The 23,723-nt window shown below is 43.4% G+C and overlaps 1 protein-coding gene across 1 annotated transcript; it reads left to right on the top strand.

The window, feature by feature from the left end:
* Positions 1-1,023: 1,023 nt before the first annotated feature.
* On the top strand, positions 1,024-22,230 carry LOC145348663 (putative G-protein coupled receptor 139). Its single transcript, XM_080196828.1, has 2 exons — positions 1,024-1,057; positions 21,317-22,230. The coding sequence occupies exons 1-2, from the start codon at positions 1,024-1,026 to the stop codon at positions 22,228-22,230; spliced, it is 948 nt and encodes a 315-aa protein (XP_080052954.1).
* Positions 22,231-23,723: the final 1,493 nt, after the last annotated feature.

Genomic DNA, 23,723 nt, shown 5'->3' with positions numbered 1-23,723 from the left:
CTACAGTGCAGAAGGAGACCAATTTGGCAATCAAGCCTGCACCAACAACAATCCTACCCAGGTCCCACCCCTGTTACCCCACATATTTACCCTCCTAGTCCCTCTGACACTAAAAGGCAATTTATCATGGCTAATCAACCTAACCCACACATCTTTGGAGAGGAAACCAGAGCACCCGGAGGAAACCCATGCAGACACGGGGGGAATGTGCAAACTCCATACATTGTCATCCTGAGGCTGGAATTGAACCCACGTCCTTGACTCTGTGAGGCAGCAGTGCTTACCATTGTGCCACCATACCACCCATAATCTCAGAGAAATGATTGAAGTGAAGATGTGCCATTCGTTGAGCTCGGAATGAATGGACTACTGTGCAATGATTAAATCAAGTAACATTCAAACAACGTTACACCCAAAAGAAAAAAAGTTCACTGAATAACTGCAATAACTTTTCAAATAAGCAGAACATCCACACAGTGCGATCTAGTTCATAGAATGAATGGCTGGATATGAAGACTTACCAGGAACAGCAATAGCAGCAAGTAGAGGGTAGTAAATCTTTTCCAAGTCAGTGATGAAACAATACACCATCCACTGGTCCATTTCAGTGGAAATGCTGATCTCTGTCAGTGTCAGAGTTACTGCTCCAGCTGACACTAAGAGGCTTGGCAAGTTGAGAGCAGCGTCTTATTCATAGAGAAGGGAAACTCTCCAGTGACACAGTCAGTTCCTCTGAGACTGTATTAATTACAGTGACTGAACAAACACGTTCAGTTAACTGCTTTCAATCTGATACCTTTATTATCAGAGTATATATTTGTGTGAATGGTTCACAATGCATAATTCTTTGAAAGATCCAACACGTTCTCAGGTTGAATACAAACCAGGACAACTTACAATCTTTTTAGGCAGTCTTCTGCCTTGTGAAGTGAGGGCTTGTTCCTTTGTGTTCATAGATCCTAAGTACACAAATGCCAATTGTCACTATGTATAAGTTTCTACCTGCTTCCAGTGTTGCGAAGAATGGATCTGGCCAAGCTGCTGTGGAAGGCTCCAGGTATTTGGACAGTGCGGTACCACCTGTCCACCATGGAGAGATTTAGGTGGAAAAATCCCTTTGGCCACAGGTCCATCAGGCAGTGGCCTGCACGTGATGTCCTGGAGGACCTATGGGAAAAGGAGGTGGTGTATCCTGTCAGATGGTTCCTTGAGCAGACTGCCACCTGGCAAAATGCCTCATCATCAAAACTTTCAAACAAGCACCAAGACCAAGCTTGGCTGGTGGTGAGATAGGCACTCCCCGTCAGATCCCTCCAACTTTCCCGGAGTATCATCCCATCTGCATGTTACCCTCAAGGTGACCGTGGTGGCAAAGGGACTGTTGTCTACCTCCTTGTGGAACAGGCCTTTTGAAAAAGGTCATTACTTGAAAAGATCTATTAAGACCTTTTTGAAAAAGGTCTGGAGAGAGATGATGGGGTTTTTGTCAAGGTTCATCCCCAGCAGTTCAATGACACAGGACTTTGTGCTGTACAGGCTGCTCCCAGGGAGATACTCTGAGAAAAACATCTGCTGTTGCTGGAAGATCATCAACTCGGTGAAAGGCACTCTTTGATTTGCCCAAATCTTGTTTGTCTTCCAGTCCAAGGAGTTGTTCGCGACTGAGTTTTGCAGATGGGCACATTCCAAAGCGCAGGACTACACACTGAGGGACGCACTAAAGCCTGGGGCAGCTGCTGCAGAGGCGCAGTGGGGAAGGTTACTGTCTAAGACCTTTCAACCACCGTGAACTGAAGGGAGCAGAACCTCCTCGGGCCAAATGACTCACTGAATGCACACAGTGACTATTTCATGTATCTCAGTTGTACTGAAGCTCCTCAGAGTGCAACTTATTTTGTATAGACAATCTTTAAAATAACTTTGCAACATTTGTAAGACCACTGTGAAATGTTTGAACCATTTCCTTTACTGTACTGAAGCATCTCAGAATGTTACTTGACGTGTGCAAAGAGCCTGAATATTATTGCTTTTTGTGTGATGGTCGTTTTGGAATGACCCCATTTCAAGTGGAATGTTCTCATTATGAATGAAGTATATTTTTGGAAAGAAAAATAAAGTTTTCTCCTTTGTGCTGATTTCTCTCTTCATCATTGTCTGGTGTGTTTAATGGTCCCAGTCTAGCGTGGCCTTCTTTGGTGTAGTTGCTACAGATAAACATGCAATATTTGCTGGGCTCTGTATTCATTGGGCCTTCCTGTTGGCCAGCTGAACTTCTTATTCTGCTTCACCTTTTCCATTGCTTTCCAAATAGATATCTCTCAAAATTCACGGCCATTGGTGATTGATGCACTTGTCGCTGTTGATGTTTGTAATTTTCTAGATCTTGCTCATACGTATCCTTTGTCGCTGAGGCCTTGACACCAAGCAGGTCAATCCACCGCCACCCCGTCCCCCACCCCTCCTTCATCAGGCGATGAAGGAGCAGTACTCCGAAAGCCCATTCAACTGAGCTCCCTCTGCTATTTCCGCCAACCCCAGTGAGGGAGAGACTGCAGCAGGGAATTATTCTTGAATGGAACCAAACTCACCAATCCCAAATGGGGGCCCGCTGATTGTATCAATGGGCAATGGTGAACCAAGTTGATCGGGAAGCAACACCCTGCAGTCAGTCATGTGAGAAGCCATTTGAGTTTGAGGGAGATGGGGTTGAATTAAATTAATGCCCAAGACTGGAGCAAAGGCATTGACAGACATATAAATGGGAATCCGGAATGTATCAGGGAACACAGCAGGAAGAAATTAATTTGTGCTGGAGGGAACACAGCACGAAGCAGTGGATGAGAAAACTGTACCTGAAAACATCAGAGAGATAAGGAGAGAGATATGGAGAGAGAGAGGGCAGATCCACAGTGTCAAAATTAATTGCATAAATTCTTCAAACACCTTCCCGGTATCTCATGTTGAAACAGGGGGAATTAATTGAGGAAGTTATGAATACCCAAACAGCTAGAGATTCACAATCATTGAAAGGAGCAATGCACATTAGCCAGGTCATAAAAATCAGACGAAGTACATTCCTGAAGGACAATAATTGAATATCAGACAGCCTATATTAAACCTGTGTAGAAAATTGGATATACAAGAACCAATGCATTGTGTACAGTCCTGGTCTGCACATTCAATTAACACAAAGGGGTAACATCTTTTAAACTTTTAACCATCAGAACTGAGAGATTTTAACTATCTGGAAAGAAGGTACAGCTTGGAATCATTTCCTTAGAAAAGGATGATTGGGAGATCCCACAGAGGTTATGATGGGCTTTGGCAGGGTTGACACAGAGCATATATTTCCAGTTGGTGGGCCCTTAAAAATTATTGACTGTCGATATAAGGTCATCAATAATAAATCCAGAATGGCGTTCTTTAATCAGAGAATGATTAGAATGTGCATCTTTGGGGTTGTTAAGATGAATAGCTCAGATTAATTTAAAGGTAAGGTCATGATTTTAATTTTGAAGTTTATTTACTTAGTGTCACAACTGGATGTACATTAACACAGCAATGAAGTAACTGAGAGAGTCCCCTAGTTTCCTCACTCCGGTATCTGTCCGTGTAACTGAGGGAGAATTTAGCATGCCCAATGCACCTAAGAACAAAGAACAGCACAGCACAGGAACAGGCCCCTCAAGCCCACACCGCCCATTTTAAAACACTCAGTGAGTGCCTTATTCAAGTCTTTACAGACTCGACATAAACTAGCACATTTTTCAGATTGTGAGAGGGAACCAGAGGAAACCCACTCAGACACAGGGAGGATGTGCAAACTCCACACAGGCAGTGACCCAAGCCGGGAATCAAACCCAGTTCCCTGGGGCTGTGAGGCAACAGTGTTAATGACTTTGCCACCATGCCGCATGATGTAGAAAGCAGTAGAAGTTCTGCTGGGCGGGTTTGATGAAGGGAATTGCGAACTCTGGAGCATAAAGACCAACAGAAACCTGTTGGGCCAAATGGCCTGTTTCTGTGCTGTAAATTCAATGTAGTTCTGCGTAAATTGATTATAGATGAATCACAGTTATCTTTTTTTATATAACGTCCAGATATTGAATTTATTTAATTCCTGAGGCAATACTCTTACTTGATTAGTAACAACTTAATAATGTTATTGTTTAAAGCCCTTAGACGGATTTCTATTTTTATAAAAAAAGTTATCCACATTCTTCTGTTTCAGGTATCTTTCCTGGAAGGGACACATCTCACTGTGTAAGCATTCTTTTTACATTCCTACAGAGTATCTTGCACACGGCTGCCACTGTGCTTTGCTAATGGAGCGAGTGAATGTATGTGGATGGGATGCCAATCAAACAGGCTGCTTCACCCTGTGTAGTGTCAAACATCTTACATGTTGTTGGAGCTGCACCCACACAGGCAAATGGTGAGTACTTCAGCACTGCACCTAAAGTAAAAGTAAAGTTTATTTATTAGTCACAAGAAAGACTTACTTTAACTCTGCGATCAAGTTACTGTGAAATTCCCCTAGTCACCACACTCAGGCACTTGTTCGGGTCAATGCGTCTAACCAGCACATCTTTCTGACTGTGGAGGAAACTGGAGCACCTGGAGGAAACCCAGGCAGTCACGGGGAGAATGTGCAAACTCCACACAGACCTGAGCTGGGAATCGAACACTGTGAGGCTGCAGTGCTAACCACTGTAACATCATGCCACTCGGTATGGCCAATGCATCTAGGACATCTTTGGACTGTGGGAGGAAACCGGACAACCCAGAGGAAACTCACGCAGACACAGGGAGAATATTGAGCATAATCTTACATTGAAGCTAGATTATTAGTGGACGTGACTGTGCATGAGACAGCAGAGAATAGGAATCAGTGGGGAAAGATTGTTCAGAGTGCAGCCAACCCGCAGAGTGATTTAAGACAAGACAATGGTTACAAGAGGTTACTGGGGTAATTTGTAGGGGGTTACTGAGGTAGTTTTAAAAAAAAGTAGCAAAGTGGTTAGCACTGCTGCTTCACAGCTCCAGGGACCTGGGTTTGATTCCCGGCTTGGGTCACTGTCTGTGCGGAGTTTGCACATTCTCGTGTCTGCGTGGGTTTCTTCCAGTGCTCTGGTTTCCTCCCACAGTCCAAAGATGTGTGGGTTAGGTTGATTGACCATGCTAAAATTGCCCCTTAGTGTCCTAAAATGCTTAGGTTTGAGGGATTAGCAGGTAAAATATGTAAGAATGTGAGGGTAGGACCTGGGTGGGATTGTGATCGGTGCAAACTCGATGGGCCAAAGGGCCTCTTTCTGTAGGGTTCTATGATTCTTGATTCTAATTGGAACAATGTCAGGAAGCAATTCAGCTTTATAACATTTAAGAAGAATTTAGATGGGCACTTGCATACAGGGCTACGAATGAAGCGTTGGAAAATAAGATTAGATTGGTTGATGGCCAGCATGGACACAGTGGGCTGAAGAGCCTCTTTCTGTGCTGTAAAACTCTATGACTCTAGTAAATCAGTGACACACGTACAAAAAGCAATTTTGCAGCTAGACTAAACAAATACGTCAAACAGTAAGGTTGTAGATTTAAGTTTGGTAGCTTATCAAGGTGATTAGAAGCAAGTTGGGAAGATGATATAAGACAAAGATCAGTCATGATATTACTGTCTTGAGAAGCAGGATCTATGGTCCAGACTTTCACTGTTAGTTGCCCAGCTAGGAGGGAAGTGTTATGTTTATTTGACTCTCCTAGGGAGAAATTCCCTTGAATACTATGACTTTGTTTCAGGGAGTGGTGGGGGGCTGTGGTGGTGGATGAAGCCTGCTGCTGCCTCCTCCTTCCCCCTCTGGGTGCAGTCTGGAGGCCATAGGGGTGGGAAGGAGCGCCGAGATGCACTGTTAAAAAGGTTTGCTTTGTTCTCCAAGCCTTTCTCCCAGTTGTATGCTTATATTTTAGGTCCTCTGGCTCTCACCCCTCAAACCTACTCAGTCGCCATGTCCCACGCATGCCAGCCCATGTTACATCCTGCTTCACAACAACCCCAATAGCTTCTCATATCCTCCATTTCAATCACGGTTCCCACTCACTGTACTGGCCCCTCAGAAATATCTGTTGCTGTCTTTCTGACAAAGGTACTTGCCAGTAACCGCAAAGTAAGTCCAGCTTTGTGATGTGCATGGCTTGTCCTACTTTTTACACACAATCCTCCAACCTTGGAATTGGTTATGAGTCAGATTTAGTCACTGTGTTGACCTTTCAATAATCTACGCAGAATCCTTGAGTACCGTTAGGTTTGGGAATCAACATGATCAGCGAATTTCACTCATTTTAACTTGGTTCTATAATGTCCTGTAGCATTGCTTCAACTTCCTTTCAAACCTGCGCTGCTTTGAGAGGATTAAGCTGGTAGGGGTGTTGTTTTATCGGAACAGCATTCCCTATGTCAACCTTACATACTATGACATTAATCCTCCCCACTCTATTTCCAAATAGATCCTCATACCATCAGTGCTCTGATCTTGTGACAGACAGCTCACTACTTTATCCCAGTCTTTAAGGACTTATTAGTTATTTAATTTAATTTAATCTAAGGTACATCAAAATCTACATCACTGGGATTGGATTCCCCACTCTGAGTGGCAGTAGCAAATGTTTGTTCCTCCGATTCCTTTTCCCTGTCATAGTACAGTTTCAGCATGTTCGCATGACATCTATTTTTTTTTCCTACCTGGAATCTTTATTGGATAATTAACCTGACTTAACTGCTTCTCAATCTGCTAGGGACCACTAAGCCTTGCTTTGAAGGCATCTTCAACCACCATAATAGGACCGATACCTTCTCCTCACGGGAAAAGGGACAAAATTTAAATTTATCTGCTTCTTTCTTCATTTGGTGTGCCACCTTCAAATGTTGTTTCACTATTTCATCTACTCTGTTTAATCTTTCTCTTACCTCAGATGCATAATCCAACTGTCAGATCCCTGACCTCAGACCCACCAACATTTCCTTAATTAATTTTAATCGTCCTCTTGCTTTGTGTCTGAATATCAACCCGAATTGGATAAACTGAGTCAATTCATTTGGAGCATCTCTAATAGCAAATAATACAAATGGGATACCTTTATCCCAATCAGTTGGGTAATGCTGGCAATAAATCTGCAACATGGTATTAAGGATCTGATGCCACCTTTCCAATTATCCCTGGGATTCAGGATGGTGTGCATTTGAGGTAAAGTGTTTGATGCCGAAACTATCCATCACTTCCTTAAATAATTTGGCAGTAAAATTGGTACGACTGAGTTTCCCTGGGTAATTCCTAATGGGTAAAGAAAGAAAGCAACTCCTTCACAACCTTTTTTGCCTTGATATTCAGTAAAGGAATTGCCTCTGGAAACCAGGAGACACATCTATTATAATTAGCAAATACTGGTTTCCACTTTTGGTTTTAGGGAGGGGATCTGCACAATCAATTATAACCCGTGTAAAATGTTCTTCAAATGTGGGAATTGGCATCAAAGATGCTGGTTTTGTCACTGCCTGTGGCTGTCCTACCATCTGACATGAATGTCAGATACAGCAAAATTCCACCACATCTTTATGTAATCCAAGCCAATAAAAATGTTCCTGTGTCTTAGCCTGAGTCTTCCTCACTCCTAGACACCCTGCTGCAGGGAATTTGTGTGCTACCTGTAACACTTCCTGTCTGTATTCTACCGGCAACAAAATCTGGTGAACTTCTGCCCATTCCTCATCTGCACTAACCTGCCAAGTTCTTTATGTCCACCTGAAAATTTTATCCTTAAGTAATAGCATTCTGAAATACACTCTGATTCTTTCCCCACATAGGCTTTGTGATATAAATCCTTTATTGTCTCATCTTTCTGTTGTAACTCCATTGATTTTTCAAATCTAAACACCTCTGCCTCTACCTGTTTGGGGTTTTCCTTTGCCATTTCATCAGAGTGTCAGCTAACTGGACCTCAACTCCTTCACCTTTCTTGTTGTTCTCCCTTCCTGTTTAACTTATGGCGATGGGATCTTGTCACTACACAATCCGGAACAAATCCAGGGTATTTTTCTTTTAACTCCCCAGTTCCCTGGTTTTCCTTTTGCCTTTTCACAACAATCATTCCCACCTGTGATCCAGCTATATCATTTCCAAGAATAAATTGTATTGCTGGAATAGCCAGGATTTCCACTTCCACTTACCACTTCCACTTACCACTTCCATTTACCACTTCCCCAGACTAGATTTCAAGCCTTACCTTACACTGGGGAATACTATTCCTTTCCCCGTGTATTGCACAGATTACCACTCTCTGGACAATATTTTAGAAGGAGTGCAATATTTTTATCTCTTACGATCAGAGTCAGACTTGCTCCTGTATCTCTCAATATTTTAACCTCTTTACCGACTCCTCCTGTTCCACCTTAGCAAACTTTACCCATACAGATGAAATCTTTGAAAAGAGGGGATGTTGTTATTTTATCATCCAGCCCATGCCTAGTTTGTACACTCTCCTTTAGCCCCACAACTTCTCTCAGGATTTCTTTCACTACCTTAACTAATCCCACTGGTTTTACCACATTTTTTTCCCCAGTGCCTTTCTTAAACCAGCAGTACTGTGCCTTTGTGTGTTCCACCATATTATAGTTAAAACACCTGAGGTCTTTCACCTCTTTTCCACCTTCTTGGGTGCCTTTTTTCACAGATCGTAAATTATTCCCCGTGTGATCTACTTTTTGTTCTTCATTGAAGGATCTCCCTCTTCCCCAATCCCTCATAGAATGTATTTGCTGTCGGAAGCCAAATTTTAATTCATGTACCAATGTGCATTCATCCACCATCTCTGCAGCTCTTCTTGCTGTCTTAACTCTCTGTTCCTCAATGAGTTCTTATCACTTCTGAAAGTGAGTTTTTAAACTCCTCCAGTAGAATAATGGCTGGAATTCTCCCATCCCGCCCACCACTGGAATTTTAATGGGCTGATTGCAGACAATGGGAAACCCCATTGACAGTCAGGCAGGAATTTCCAGCTTTTAGACCAGCGCAGCCAGAGAATTCCACCCAATATCATTAAGAGCCTCAGGTGTCTTTTCCATCTTTAATGCTCTGACCCATTTATCAAAGTTGTTCTGCTTAACTCTTCCAAACTCAGTATATGTCTGACCTGGTTCCTTGCTTAAAATTCTGAACTATTGTCTGTAACTTCTGGTACCAATTCAAAACAGCATCCTTTATTTTTTTCATATTTTCCTGACATCTGCTCTGATAGCACTGCAAATGCCTCAGTAACCCTGCCTATTAAATTGGTTTGAATTAACATTACCCACTCCCACTCTGGCCAGTTCACCTGTGTAGCCGATTTCTCAAAGGAGATGAAAAAGGCTTCTGCGTCATTTTCATAAAATTTTAGTAATGTTTGTACATATATATTCTTACCAGGCAGTTGGCTACAATGTTCCTCATCACTTCTATCTTGTACTCTTACTCCTGTCAATTGAAGTCTTGTTACTTCCAATTCTACCTTCATCTTTTCCAAATCAAACAATCTTTCCCTCTCTCTTTCTTTTTCTTCTCTCTCTTTCCTTTTCTTTTCCTTCTGTCTCTCTCTCTTTTTCTCTTCCTTCTATCTCCAACTGTCCTGGTTGTAATTCAATTGTTTCTAATCCCACTACACTTGACTGTTTCTCTCGTATACCTATGTACTTGGTTTACTCCGTTAAAATTCCTGGTTGAATTCAATTTTAGCCTGTTCGCTAATTCTACATGTGTCATCTTTTGCTGATTCTGTAAAGTTCCTTGGCAAATTTGGAACGCATCTATGACACCCCCCCACCCCCACCCAACCCCACCACCCCTCAGAATCTCTTTAACAATGTTAGGAGCCATTTCCTCACTTAAGGTTTATTTACAGATTTAGAACTTTTCAGATCCCAGACAAGCCCCCAAATTGTTACACTACAGAGGTTGACCCCCCTTTTGAAAAGTAACATCAAATCCCCCAAAGAGGAATATTTCACCCTGTAATCTGTTAAACGTTTGTGGGAATGTGTGAGCTGTTCATCAGTACCATTTAGTGGCTAACTAACAGAAATACTGCACACTCACTTTAAAATAAACACGTAACAATTTATTTATTTAACTGATAGGGAACTTTAGCTAAACGAGTAACATATCGAATGAAATCAATTGCTAAATGGAATGCTGTTCAAATAAATACTCATTCATTAATTTAAAAAATTGTATAATAGAATTCAGTGAGTCTCAGAAATACAACCAAGTTTGTGGCTTTCGGAATCTTTTGGAGTTCATCTGTTGATTCCTCTGTTCTTTTCTGATTTGGTACCTTTTGCTGGTTAGATGGTGCATCCTCTGCGGAGATATCTGAAGCTGGCAAAGCTGAGACTGTGCCCCGCTTCCTGAGCCTTGAGAGGTGGCAGTTCTTCTGTTGCTGTCCTGTTTAACCCCCACATGCTGTCTTTTATACCCGTGATGACCTATCAATTTTCCTGCTATATGATTGGTTTGAAGTTGTCAACACCATCAAATTCAAATGTTATAGGTTGCTGGTAGCTGAGTGCCTACTTTAACTTGATTGGGCTAAATTTAAAAAAACAACAGGTTGACTTTTTGATACAAATGTTTCAGCTTGGACTCTGTACATACTTTGCATCTTAAACCTCCAAGCACTGAAACAAAACACCAGCTTTTAAAGTGTCACCACAAATATTTCTCCCTCTAACATTTTTACAATGTTTTTACATCTTTTACCAACATCGAGTTCCAACTTCATGAGCCAAACTTCGCAACAACATTCACATTAAGAAGCTGGTAAGCACCGCAGTAATTTTCAGGCTTGCGAATGACAAGAACATCTCCCACTAATAAATCCCAACGTGTCCATTGAGCTTTCTTTGTGCGGTGCTGTGTTGGATTACAATAATGCCTTTTTCAATTTGGACACTAACAGCGGTATTTTAACATCGTGTTGCGCCTGTTTTCGGGTGTGACGTGGTTCTTAAGTAGGGCATAAAGTTAATTGCATGATTGGCACCTATTTTCATGACTGGTGCCATTTTATAAGTGCAGAATTTCCAGCGCAGTCAGCCTCTCACCGGAAATGGGCGAGAGGCTGATTAATTTATTTAATTATATGGAAATTGCATTTTGCATTTGTTTGGTGATCCTCGTGCTCATTTGTCTGGGCTCACTTGCCTTTATGGCCTCACGCTGGCGAGGAACAGTTATGCCCACCATGAACAGGGAGCAATCCTCTTAGCCTGGCACCTGGGCAATGCCCACTGGGAACTTGGGCAATGCCCACCAAGCAGTGCCCAGGACAAGGCAATGGGGCAGGGGCTCCTGAGGGAGGGGCCAATAGGAAGGCCGTGGGGGGCAGGGCTGATAGGGAGAAGGTGCCCACAGCCACTCTGCAGCGATCACTGGGGGGAGAGCAGTGGGTTCGTAATTGGTGGGGGAGGGTCCACGATCAATGGGAGAGACCGGTGGGTATGCAATAAGTGGTGGAGGGCAATGCATCATCAGTCTGGGCAGCAGGAGGGTAGGCAGGAGCTGCATCTTGGGCCAATGCAATTATAGTAAGTTGCTTCTATAGGCTGCCTGCAGAGCAGGGGCCTGACAGCTCTCTGTCTGTCAGGCGCCTGCTACTCTTAATGCGCATGTGCAGCATCAGTGATCTGCACATGCGCACTACCTCCCTCTGCAGACTTTTGGGCATGTTATGCCCCACCCACAGACTTCTGCTGCAAGCAACAGACTTGCCCAAAATTTTACAGGCAGTGTGCGTATCAGGCCGGGGGGTGGGGGGAAGGGGCGGAGGCGAGAGCGGCTGGACTACAGGCACTGTCAAGTCTCCAACGGTACATAGTGTGGACATTGGCGATGGTGACTGTTGTACATTTAAGTAGTTGCATGATTGCCTTAAAAGATGATCACATGATCTGACGTTCATGTTTCAATTTGTACTCTGTACAGGCAAAAAGCTCCTTCAATAAATCGGTGGTTGTTAATGTGAATCAATGCGTGCAAAAAACATCTTTTCTCTTTGTTTGAAACCTGCAATGTGGTTTTGAAATCACGGTATCTCAGCCGTTTCTATAGTTCACAAATCTTTTGTTTAAAGACAGGGAAACATCTAAATAGTGTGGAGTTTCCAGACTGCCTGACCCCACGTTTCATACTGGAAATAAGGGAAGTTAAAACTCACTGGGAACTGCCCATTGTGTCCCACTGATGTCCCATATCCGAAATCGACTGAATGATCCTCAAGCTTGTTAATGTAAAGGTCATGTAATCAAAGCTCATTTCAGAGACTGGACACTTCTTACGCCCGAACCAGGTGGATCCATTGGAACCAGCAGTTATCAGCTAGCCTGAGAACTCAAATCTGAAACTGATTGCAGGTCATTTAGCAGCCCAGGCACTTAACATGTTACAGTTTTAAAGTTCACCTGGGAACCTACCTCCCAGGTATTCAGCTGCCAAAACCTTGCAATCTGTTGTGAACCCCTCATCTTACAAAGCTGCCACTTCAACCTCAAATCATACAATCTTTTCAAGAAACCACAGGCCTGCTGCAGTGAAGCATGGGATATATTACTCATCTATATCCAATCTCTGTGTGTGAAAGTGCATGTGAGACCAAATGTGTGACACTAAGATAATTTGTGTAAATGTTTGAGAATATATATCATTCTTTATTTTAAACCCACAAAAACTTGCTGCTGAATATGTAAACTGGGATACACACTCCAATGGCAAGAAATGACATACCTGTTTATATAAAAATTTGCAGTACAGAGTGTCAGCAGTAAGGTAGCAAATGCATTGTGACCATGTCATGTGTAAATAGAGAAGAACAGGAAAATATAGACATAGAAAAACCCATTACCTTACCCATAGTAGCCCTCACAATAACCTACGCAACCGAGTCACAGTGCAGAAAAGTCCATTCGGCCCATTGTGACTGCACCTACAATAACTACCACAAAAGACATGCTAATCCCATTTTCCAGCACTTATACCATATCCTTGAATGTTATAACATTTCAAGTGCTCATCCAATACTTTTTAAATGTTTCCAACATTCACTACCTTACCAGGGAGTGCATTGCAGATTATCACCACTCTCTGAATGATTTCCTTTCCCTCAAACCTGCTCTGAATCTCCTGCCCCTCACTGTAAAACTATGCCCCCTTGTGATTGACACATCAAATAAGGAGACAGCTGGTTCTTATTCACAAACCCAAACCCTTCATAACACTATACAACTCAAACATGTTCCCCCTCTAAAGAAAACAATTCAAGCCTATCCAATCTCTCCTTATAGCTCAAATGCTCCATCCCTGGCAACATCCTAGTGAATCTCCTCTGTATCCCATCTAGAGCAATCACATCCTTCCTATAGTGAGGTGACCAGAACTGCATACGGTACTCCAACTGTAGCCTAGACAACGTTCCATGCAGCTCCAATATTGCCTCCTTATTTTTATACTCCATATCATGGTTGATCAAAGGAAGTGTCCCACATGTCTTCTTATCTACCCTCTTTACCTGTTCTGTCACCTTCAAGGATCCATGAGTAAGTACCCAAGATCTATCTGAGCTTCCTATGTTCCTGCCATTCATTGAATGTGTCCTTGTCTTGTTACTTCTTCCAAAGTGCATCACCTTACACTTATGAAAGTTAAGTACTATCCATCACTGCTTTGCCAATCTAACCAACCCATCGGTATCTTCCTGTAACCTCTAACCTTCTTCACTATTAACCATCCTACCAATCTTGGTGTTATCTGCAAACTTAGATATCATTCCTCCCACATTCTCTTCTATATAATTTATGTGTATAACAAACAATAAGGGACCCAACACTGAACCTTGTGGTCCGCCAGTGGACACCATTGGACATGAGTCACTCCAACAGCCTTCTCCATCACTCTTGTGGCCTATTACTAAGCCACTTTCAAGTCCATCTTGCCAATTTCCCCAAATTCCATGAGCTCCAATCTTCTCAATTAATCTCCCAATGTGGGACCTTGTCAAAAACTTGCTAAAATCCAAATAAACTGCATCAACTGCACTTCCCTCATCATTTTTTCAAAAAGTTCTATCAAATTTGTTAGGCACGGCAAAGCCACTCTCGCTACTCAAACCATGCCTTTCTAGGGGTAGATTAATTCTCTCTATCAGAGTTTTCTCCAATAGTGTGTCTACCCTTGATGTGAGCCTTACCGGTCTGTAATTTCCTAGTTCATGTCTACCATCCTTCTTCTAACCACATTAGCCATCCTTCAGTCATCTGACACTTCACCCACAGCCAGAGAGGAATTAAAAAATACATCAGAGTCCTTGAAAATTGCTGACGTGCCTCCCACAGCAACTGGGATGCAATTCATCCGGGACTGGGGATTTGTCCATTTTTAAGCTAGGCAAAGTCTCCAGTATGTCTTCACTTCACTTCCTATGGCAAACTGTTGCATGTCCTCGCAGCCCCTTCTCCTGAATTCTGTACCTATGTCTTCTTTCTCCTGAGTGAAGACCGATGAGAAGGTATTCATTTAATACCTTTTCAATGTCCTTCGTCTTCAGACACAGATTTCTCGTTGAGCTTAGAGCGCCTGCAATTTCTCATTTTTTTGTTAGAGATCTTCTGTCATTTCTAACCACTTCCACTCTGTCAAATCATGGCACTCACCCTCCCAAACAGGGGGAATATCTCAGCCAGATGCAGTGCAGCAGGCCAAGAAGTTGACTCAGAACAAACTTCATCAAGGACAACAATGGGCTGATAACAAACGGTGGCCCAGCCAGGACTCTCACATTGCATCAACAAATTAAAAGAGGGAATATTTTGGGACGCAGTGTTATTTTGAAGGTTGGGATTAGTATGAGCAACTGCATGAGTTTAAGGGGCTGTATTAACTTGAGGGCTGTACCAGTTTTAGTGCCTGTTTGAGATTCTGCATTAGTTTGAGGGAGTGTTTTAATTTGAGGGATTATAACAGTTGAGGGACTGTACCAGTTTGAGAAAATGGATTGGTTTCAACGACGATATCAGTTTGGAGACTGTATTAGTTTTAGGGAAGACCACAGCTGAAGGATTGTAACAATTTGAGAGAATGTATCAGTTTAAGGGAATGTACCAATTTGAGAGACTGTCTTAGTTTGAGTTGAAGAAAAGTATTCTTCTCAAAATCCATCAAAAAGGTCCCCATCTGAATTATTGAACAGACCGGTAAGAGTTAAAGAAAGCAGTCACATTCCTGCTCAGAAAGGATAGCAGGACTAGGGGGCACAGCCTCAAGGTAAAGGGGGGGCGGTTTAGAACAGAGTTGAGGAGGAACTTCTTCACTCAAAGGGTGGTGAATCTCTGGAATTCTCTGCCCGTTGAAGTGGTGGAGGCTGCCTCGCTAAATATTTTTAAGACGCGGGTTGATGGGTTTTTGATAAGAGAGGGGATTAAGGGTTATGGGGAGAGGGCGGGAATGTGGAACTGAGCCACGACAGATCAGCCATGATCTTATTGAATGGCGGGGCAGGCTCGAAGGGCTAGTTGGCCTACTCCTGCTCCTATTTCTTATGTTCTTATGTTCTTATCTCAGAATGCAGTGGAGCAGTTCTGAGCATATAGCTCATATTTAGAATGTAAATGTTAAATAGACACAGCAGAGTGAGGTGGTCAGTGTAATCGTGTGAGATCTGGGGAAGGACATGATGCTAGAGAACAGTGCCTCCAATTTCCATCGGTTAGTTAGTGTGATTAAAAATGATCAGTCTTTAGGGTTTACCAATGTAATCTCTGTTCTAAATATATTCTCTCACAACAGGGAATTAACACAGCTGTTGCTATCTGTTGAATTGTTTTTTATTAAGAAACTGTATTGAAAGATGTCGTGACTTCAATGTCCCCATGGAGATCCCATAATGGATAAAACTATAACACCCAAGAGTTTAATTCAGAGTGATTGTCTACACCACCAAGGACAGATTACACTATCCAAAAGAACATGGAACCATTTCAAAGGATTCTAAAAATATACTACACAATTCTTGCCGTCATTGGTATACCAGGTAAGTGACTGTGAACACTAAAGTTGTGTAAATTGGTGTGTGTTTTGGTTTCTGGTTTTACTGTGTAATTGATAATGTTACATACTGATCTACTGACACCCAATCAGTGAGATCATTTGGTTAAGCACATAGCTGAGTCAGACATCAGTACAGGCAACTCTGAGAAGAGCGATATTCCCTGGACATAAGTGTCGCTCCACAGTTGTCCTTCATGTGGGTCACTACCCAGAGCAAATTGGTTTTGTTTTATGTAATAGTTTGTGGTGACTGATCTCGCCACCTGGTGGACCTGTTTCTGTGTTCCTGAGTGTCACCAGTGACCAGGGGAATCATTTTTTTTTGTTGTTGGCTGAACATGTTTGTGAATAAATGTAGACAATGAAATGACATTGATGTTTTTCAGTCTCTGCTGGAACTGCTCCAAAAGAAAGAAATGTTACAGGCAGTTAAATATCAGGACCAGATGGTTACTGCATTCAAACCCTCTCCACAATGACTTACTCTCACACTGAGTATAGTTATTGTAAACACTTTATTAATAGAATAGAATCATAGAATTTCCACAGTACAGAAAGAGGCCATTCAGCCCATCAAGTCTGAACCGACCACATCCCACCCGGGCCCTACTCCCTTATCCCTACATATTTTACCCAATAATCCCTCTAAGCTACACATTTCAGGACACTAAGGGGCAATTTAGCATGGCCAATTAACCTAACCCGCACATCTTTGGACTGTGGGAGGAAACTGGAGCACCCGAAGGAAACCCACACAGACACGAGGGGGATGTGCAAACTCTACACAGACAGTGACCCAAGCTGGGAAGTCCCTGGAGCCGTGAAGCAGCAGTGCTAACCACTGTGCTACCGTGCCGCCCTATGTCAATGGATAGTCCCACAGGAGAGACTAACGTTAAGGTCCAGGCCACTCAAACCCTCTGTCCACTCACCAATATACAAAGTGCAGATCTGAGCCCTATTAAGCTGGGAGCACAGTCAGCGAGCTTCAATGTCATTCTGGAAGGGTCAGGATCCAGCTGGATCACACAGCACTGTGCTGCCCACATAGCAGTGTGTAGAACAGGGTTACCCCATGAAGGAGTGAGGAAGTGGGGAAGAGGAACGGGCCTCAGGATGGAACTCACCAAAAGCAGGAAAACACCAGCCTGTGATAGGATGCGTACCCACAAACAGTTGGAATTTTTTTGTTTCACTGCTGTTTAATCCTCTTCCTTGAACCCAGCCTTGGTCATGAATATTTCTTATTTTTTATATATTAGCCTTCACATGAGGTGAATTTTGAACTGTGGTCACTGAATTCTCCACTTCTGTAACTGATAGATGTTTGGCAGATCAGTAATTACCCAGAATCTGAGTCTCTACACACATAACCTACACCCATCTCTGCTTTTTTAGCTCAACAAGCTATATCCTCTCAAGAGGCACAGTTATGACTGAAGAATATAGGTGCTGGTTTTCATAAAACAGAAATTAGTTGGGAGGCAGTAAATAGGAGCATTAATAAGCTGCTAGTAATTAAATAAATAGAGCAGTTCCGAATTAATGAACTACTTCAATATTTGCAAAGTGATGAAACAGCTGTTGATTTGTGATTAATTGTTAATTACATAGGGCCACGTTGAATATGTAGCTCATGGACAAACCATTCAGCTGTGACATGTTCCACAGTCCCCTTCGCCCATCTCTCTTCATTAAACCTGACGAGCACAGCTTTCTACTGCTCCGTACTGAATATTTTTTTTCCTGAATTCTCCCAAAGTTACTCCATGCTAATCATATTAACTGCCCCAAGTGGTTGTGAACTCCGCATTCTATGACTTTTCCCCTGTTCACATGTTTGGATTTATCAGTGACGGTACTATTTGACTGATACTTAATCTCAGAGCACCCGTCAGTTGAAGACATCTTCTCGATGGCCACCTTTTTGAATGCCTTCATAATTCAACAGCTTCTGTAGATTTTGATATGGAGATGTCAGTGTTGGAGTGGGCTGGGCACAATAACAAGTCTCACAGCACCTGGTTAAAGCCCAACAGGTTTATTTGGAGTCACGAGCTTTCGGAGCGCTGCTCCTTCATCACCAGATTGACATTTCTGGAACTCTGCGCGTGCGCAGTGGTCTCGATCTGTCAGACTCCCCATTTGCTGTCCAGACCAGGACCCCAGCACTGCTGCTCCTCTCACGACCCAATTGCGACCCCCACAACAATTCCCGGGCCAGCCCTGATCCCCTCCCCGTCCCGGAGCGCCCTGAAGTGCAGTCCATTCACATCCCCCCCACCCCTGCACTGGTGATTCCCATACCTCCCCCACCCTGGCTGAAACCCCTTTCCCGCTAACCCTGCCCTTCTTCAACATCACACCACCTCCCCCCAACCCCGGAAGCAGTGCCCCTGCTCCGGCAGATCACCGCCCCCCCAGGCCACCCCGGTCGCTGCCCTCTCTCCATTCCATACCGATCCTGCCTGCAGGGTGGCAGCGGGACCCCCCCACCGATCACCCCCCCAGGTCCACCCACAATAGGCCCCATCCCATTGATGCTACCCAAGCTTGATGGGCAATGTCAAGGTGCCCCATGGCCATTGGCACTTTACCCCTTGGCAGTGCCAGGGGGCACAGGCTGCCACTGTCAAGGGGCACCATCCCCCTGCCACCCGATCACCTGGGAGGCTCCAATAGCCCCCCCTTCATTCCAACGGCATCCCTCGCTAGTTCCCCGAACGGGGGGAGCTAGTGTAAACCCTGTCGGAATGAAAGTGGTGGTTGCGGCTCGTGATGGGAGAAATCGCGGTCAATGATTTGTCACATTGCCGTTAATGTCCGCAGCTCCTTCATCTTCACATTGTAAGATTTTAGGCCAGGATGCCAGAGGTACATAAAAGAGGCAGCAGGACATTGGTCTATAATCTCAAAGTAGTTTATCAAGTCTGTTAAAAAGTAACAATTGAGAGAGAATGCATTCGCTAAATGTACAGGACAAGCTTCTTATCGATGACAGGCGAGGTCAGCTCACTGATCCCAGAGGTGGAACTGATGATTGGCATGGACTGAGTTAACCTGAGTGCTTGTGGTAATAGCATTCTGCCCTCTAGAGGAAGTGTCAGGCAACTCTTCGTTTGGATGTTCTTCCCAGGTTCATTGTCCGTCTGACAGCGTTTGCCTGCTGGGGACTTACATGTGAAGGGAACTGCCCCTTGTTCATAGGATAAAATCCCTACAATGCAGAAGGAGGCCACTTAGCCCATCGAGTCTGCACCGACCACAATCCCCACCCAGGCCCTATTCCCGTAATCCCGCATATTTACACTGCTAATCCCCCTGACATTAGGGGCAATTTAGCATGGTCAATCCATCTAACCCCCACATCTTTGGACTGTGGGAGGAAACTGGAGCACCTGGAGGAAACCCAGGCAGACACTGGGAGAATATGCAGACTCTGCATAGACAGAAACCCAAGCCCGGAATCAAACCAATGCTTATTAATGTACTTTACTGGACTTGTAGTTTGCTAAGTGTTCAACCACGTGCTGGAGACAGCAAGCTATGTGGCCTTTATCTTTACCTTGTCTTACTCGATGACTCCTTTGACTTTTTTATGTTTTCTTTACACAGAAAGTTAGCTTCAAGTTTGATGCAATTCTGAAATATACCATTTATATATTACCCTTACATATCCTTCAACACAGTCCCCCCACAGTACAAAGATGTGCAGGTTAAGTGAATTTGTCATGATAAATTTTCCCTCAGTGTACTCGAACAGTTGCCGGACTGTGGCGACTAGAGGATTTTCACAGTAATTTAGTTTCAGCATAAGCTTACTTGAGACAAATAAATAAACTTTAACTTTAATAAAAGATCCTATTTCACACAGCCAGTTCTATCTCTGAAGTTTCCCTTCCTTGACTTCCCTATCTCCTTATCGGAGCGTGACTGTGCAACAATGTCTATTATAAATCCACTGAGCCCCCCAGTTTAATTAGACATCCTCCCAGCCTGCTTAGAGGGAGTGCATTTCCATCCTCCCTTTAGCTCAGTCTCTGTTCCAGCTTTTCCAGTGGTACCACCTCCCATAACACAACTTCCTCAGATGCCACGTCATTTCAAAGGGACCTTAACAATGCCAATCAGTTTTTGCATGTTCTTGGCATCACCCCTTTCCCTTCCTGCCAGGATACCCTCTACCCTCACTTTTCACATTTTACCAACATTCCTCTGCCTCTTCCCTTTCAATCCCAGTGCAAACATACGTTCCTCTCACTCTCCTGCTTCTGTCTCTTGCATAGAAACACAGAAATACAGAGAATAGGAGCAGGAGCAGGCCATTTGCCCATTCATGCTTGCTCCAACTTTCATTTTGTTCATGGCTGATCATCCAACTCAATAGCTTTCTCCTGCCTTAACCCCATTTCCTTTCATTGCCTTCGCCGCAAGTGTTATATCTAACTGCAATGAAAACATACAATGTTTTGGCCTCAGTTATTTAATGTGCTAGGGAATTCTACCAGCTCCCGGAGTAAAGACCTTTCCCCTCCTTCCTGTCCTCTGACCGTCAGAATGCTGGATAATGCTGGAGGAAGTATTGTTGCCTATTCTTACTGATTGCGGTCTGTGGGTTCAGAAGTCCAGGATCCAGACACAGAAGGAGGAGCTGAGCCCTAGGCAATGGAGTTTGGAGATGAGTTTTGTTGGGGTAATGCTGTTGAAGGCTAAGCTGTAGTCGATAAAAAGTGGCCTTCTTGTCCAGGTGTTGTAGGCCTGAGTGTATGGCCAGGGAAATTGTTTCTGCTGCGTCGATAAATGAACTAAGAGGCTGCAAGCTTGATTATAATATTGAGGATGATTGAATATTCACGACCCTCCAGTCACCCCTCCCTCCCGTCCCCACCCTTCACACCCCTCCAGCATTAAATCGGAAAATGGTCAGACTTAGGCTGGGTTTATTGACCCTCCCCGTCCCTCCTCCCTGCCCCCTCACTGAACCTAAAAATGGTCAAATTTAGTTTGGATGAATTCACTCCACAACCAACTCCCCCCCACCCTCGCACCCATCCTCCTTTCCAGTCCCCATTGAAGGCCAATATGTTTAATTCTCGGTTGGTCTTTGTTGCTCATTGATTGGTTGCCCCTGACTCCAACAATCAGGCAAACAGAATCTCTGCATGATAATTTCCGCTCTCATTTCTCTCTTACAGCTAACTTTGCTGCGATATTGATTCTGTCCCGGGATAGGTGCGGCCTCTCCACCTGCACCACTCGTTACCTGGTGGCCATGGCGACAGCGGATCTACTGTTCATTATCTGTTCAGTCTTACTCTATCGGATCGGTCCTTATTATTTCCCTTTATCTTTCCTAGAAATCACTCCCGTATGTTGTATTATCTTTGTATTGCTTTTTGCAACCATAGACTGTTCTGTCTGGTTCACCGTCGCTTTTACCTTTGATCGATTTGTGGCCATTTGTTGCCAGAAGCTGAAAACAAAATATTGCACCAAGAGAACTGCAACTGCCATTCTTTCAACAACCGGCATCCTGCTGTATTTAAAGAATATTCCTTTCTACTTTAGATTTGAACCCGAAGAAATAATTGACAATGTTCCCTGGCTTTGCAAAGAAAAGCAAAGCTATTATACTGATCCAGGATGGGTGGGATTTGACTGGTTTGGAAAGGTTTTAACCCCATTTCTCCCATATGTTTCAATTCTGCTGCTCAACAGCCTGACAGTCAGATACATTTTAGTGGCCAGTCGAGTCCGTGAGGGACTGAGGGGTCAGAGCAAGGGAGAGAATCGCAGTGACACAGAGATGGAAAGCAGACGGAAGTCTGTGATTTTACTCTTCACCATATCCGGCAGCTTCATACTCATGTGGCTTTTATATGTTACAAATTTCTTATATTATACAACCACAGGAATGAATTCTGAATCTTACAGTGAATCTTTATATATCTTTGCAGAAGTTTCAGTTATGCTGGTGGATTTAAATTGTTGTACAAACACATTTATTTATGCAGCGACTCAGTCCAAATTCAGGGAGCAGTTAAAGCATACAGTGAAATATCCAGTTTCATCAATTATTCAATTCTTTAATCAATCAAAGAACAACTGAGAAAAAAGCAAAAGAGGACCAGTGCCACTATTCCATGAAGATATAATTTATCCACAGGCTTTCATCAATAGAATGACAACTGGAATTACCAAAAATCTAATAAATACCCAAGTCATGGTAGGATATAGATGAGGTTTGGAGGGGAATGAGAAGTGTCAAAGCACCCCCTCAGCGCAAGAGGAGGAAACAACAGCTACTGACAGTCCCCAACCTCTGCACATTCAATTCTCGTCTCCTCAGATCAGCTCAGAAAGAAAAATACATCTGGAAAAGCCAATTACCCCAAATACTGAAGTTTTCCTGTGTCAATAAACCATAATGTATATTAACTAATTTAGGAATGTTTTGTTGATTCTCCTTTCATTCCCTCACTGAATTCCCTCCAGAAACCTTTGCTCCCTTCTGATTTGTGTTTTTAGTTGCACCAGCTCTATTCTAGGGCTTGTGCAGAGAGACGGAATCATGTGTGAGAGAGCAGAGGATCCGAATAGCCCAGCATCTCAGATCAATGGCTGCTTGGATGGATGGGGCCAGCTCTGGTTTTCACGTTATTGTCAACTTTTTTGTCCATTGCTTCTTTACATCGCCACTCATATAGAAACCAAAGGAAAATATACCCTTGATCTCTCTGCAGAAATCCACCATGAAAATTGAGAGATACGGATGTAGTGCAAAACTGTTGTAATGGTTGTTCAACTGTGGTCCTTTTGAGTAATGGGACAGATTAAAGGGGCCAAGAGACCTCCCCTCTCTGAATTCAACATCATGTTCAACTCAAAACTTCGGCTCTATTTTTCACTCCATGCACTCTGCCAGCGTTTATCCAACACTTCCTGTTCTTTAATTCAGATGTTCAGCCACCACAATATTTCCCTTCAACCCTTATGCTGTTGGATTAACTTTCAGATATCAAATGTGGTCAGAGATTTACCTTTTAGAGTAGTGCTATTGAGGGACTGAGAAAGAGGAATAGGGTGGAATCTTACAAGCACACTGTCAGTGGGGTGTTCCTGTCCAGCCAGACAAAATTGGCATTTGGAGGCATAGAGTCATAAAAGGTTAACAGCTTGGAAACAGGCCCTTCAGCCCAATTTGTCCATGCTGCCCTTTTTGCAACCACTAAGCTAGCCCCAGTTGTCCACTTTCGGCCCATATCCCTCTACATCCATCGTACCCATGTAACTGTCTTGATGCTTTTTAAAAGACAAAATTGTACCCGCCCTTACGACTAACTCTGGCAGCTTGTTCCATACACTCTACACCCTCGTGTGAAAAAACTACCCCTCTGGATCCTTTTGTATCTTTCCCCTCTCACCTTAAACCTATGATCTTTAGTTTTAGACTCCCCTACCTTTGGGAAAAGATATTGACTATTGAGATGATCTGTGCCCCTCATTATTTTATAGACCTCTATAAGGTCACCCTCAGCCTCCTACGCTCCAGGGAAAAAAGTCCCAGTCTATCCAGGCTCTTCTCATAATTCAAACCATCAA

Source organism: Carcharhinus amblyrhynchos, chromosome 9 (genome assembly GCF_965287045.1).
Source record: "Carcharhinus amblyrhynchos chromosome 9, sCarAmb.v2.hapA, whole genome shotgun sequence".
NCBI lineage: Eukaryota > Metazoa > Chordata > Chondrichthyes > Carcharhiniformes > Carcharhinidae > Carcharhinus > Carcharhinus amblyrhynchos.
This window is presented reverse-complemented; position numbering and strand designations above follow the sequence as displayed.

Excerpts from the sequence above, each read along its gene's own strand:
- LOC145348663 (XM_080196828.1), top strand. The coding sequence starts at position 1,024 with ATGGATCTGGCCAAGCTGCTGTGGAAGGCTCCAG. Across the intron at positions 1,058-21,316 it reads GCTGCTGTGGAAGGCTCCAG|CTAACTTTGCTGCGATATTG; the intron begins GTATTTGGACAG and ends TCTCTCTTACAG.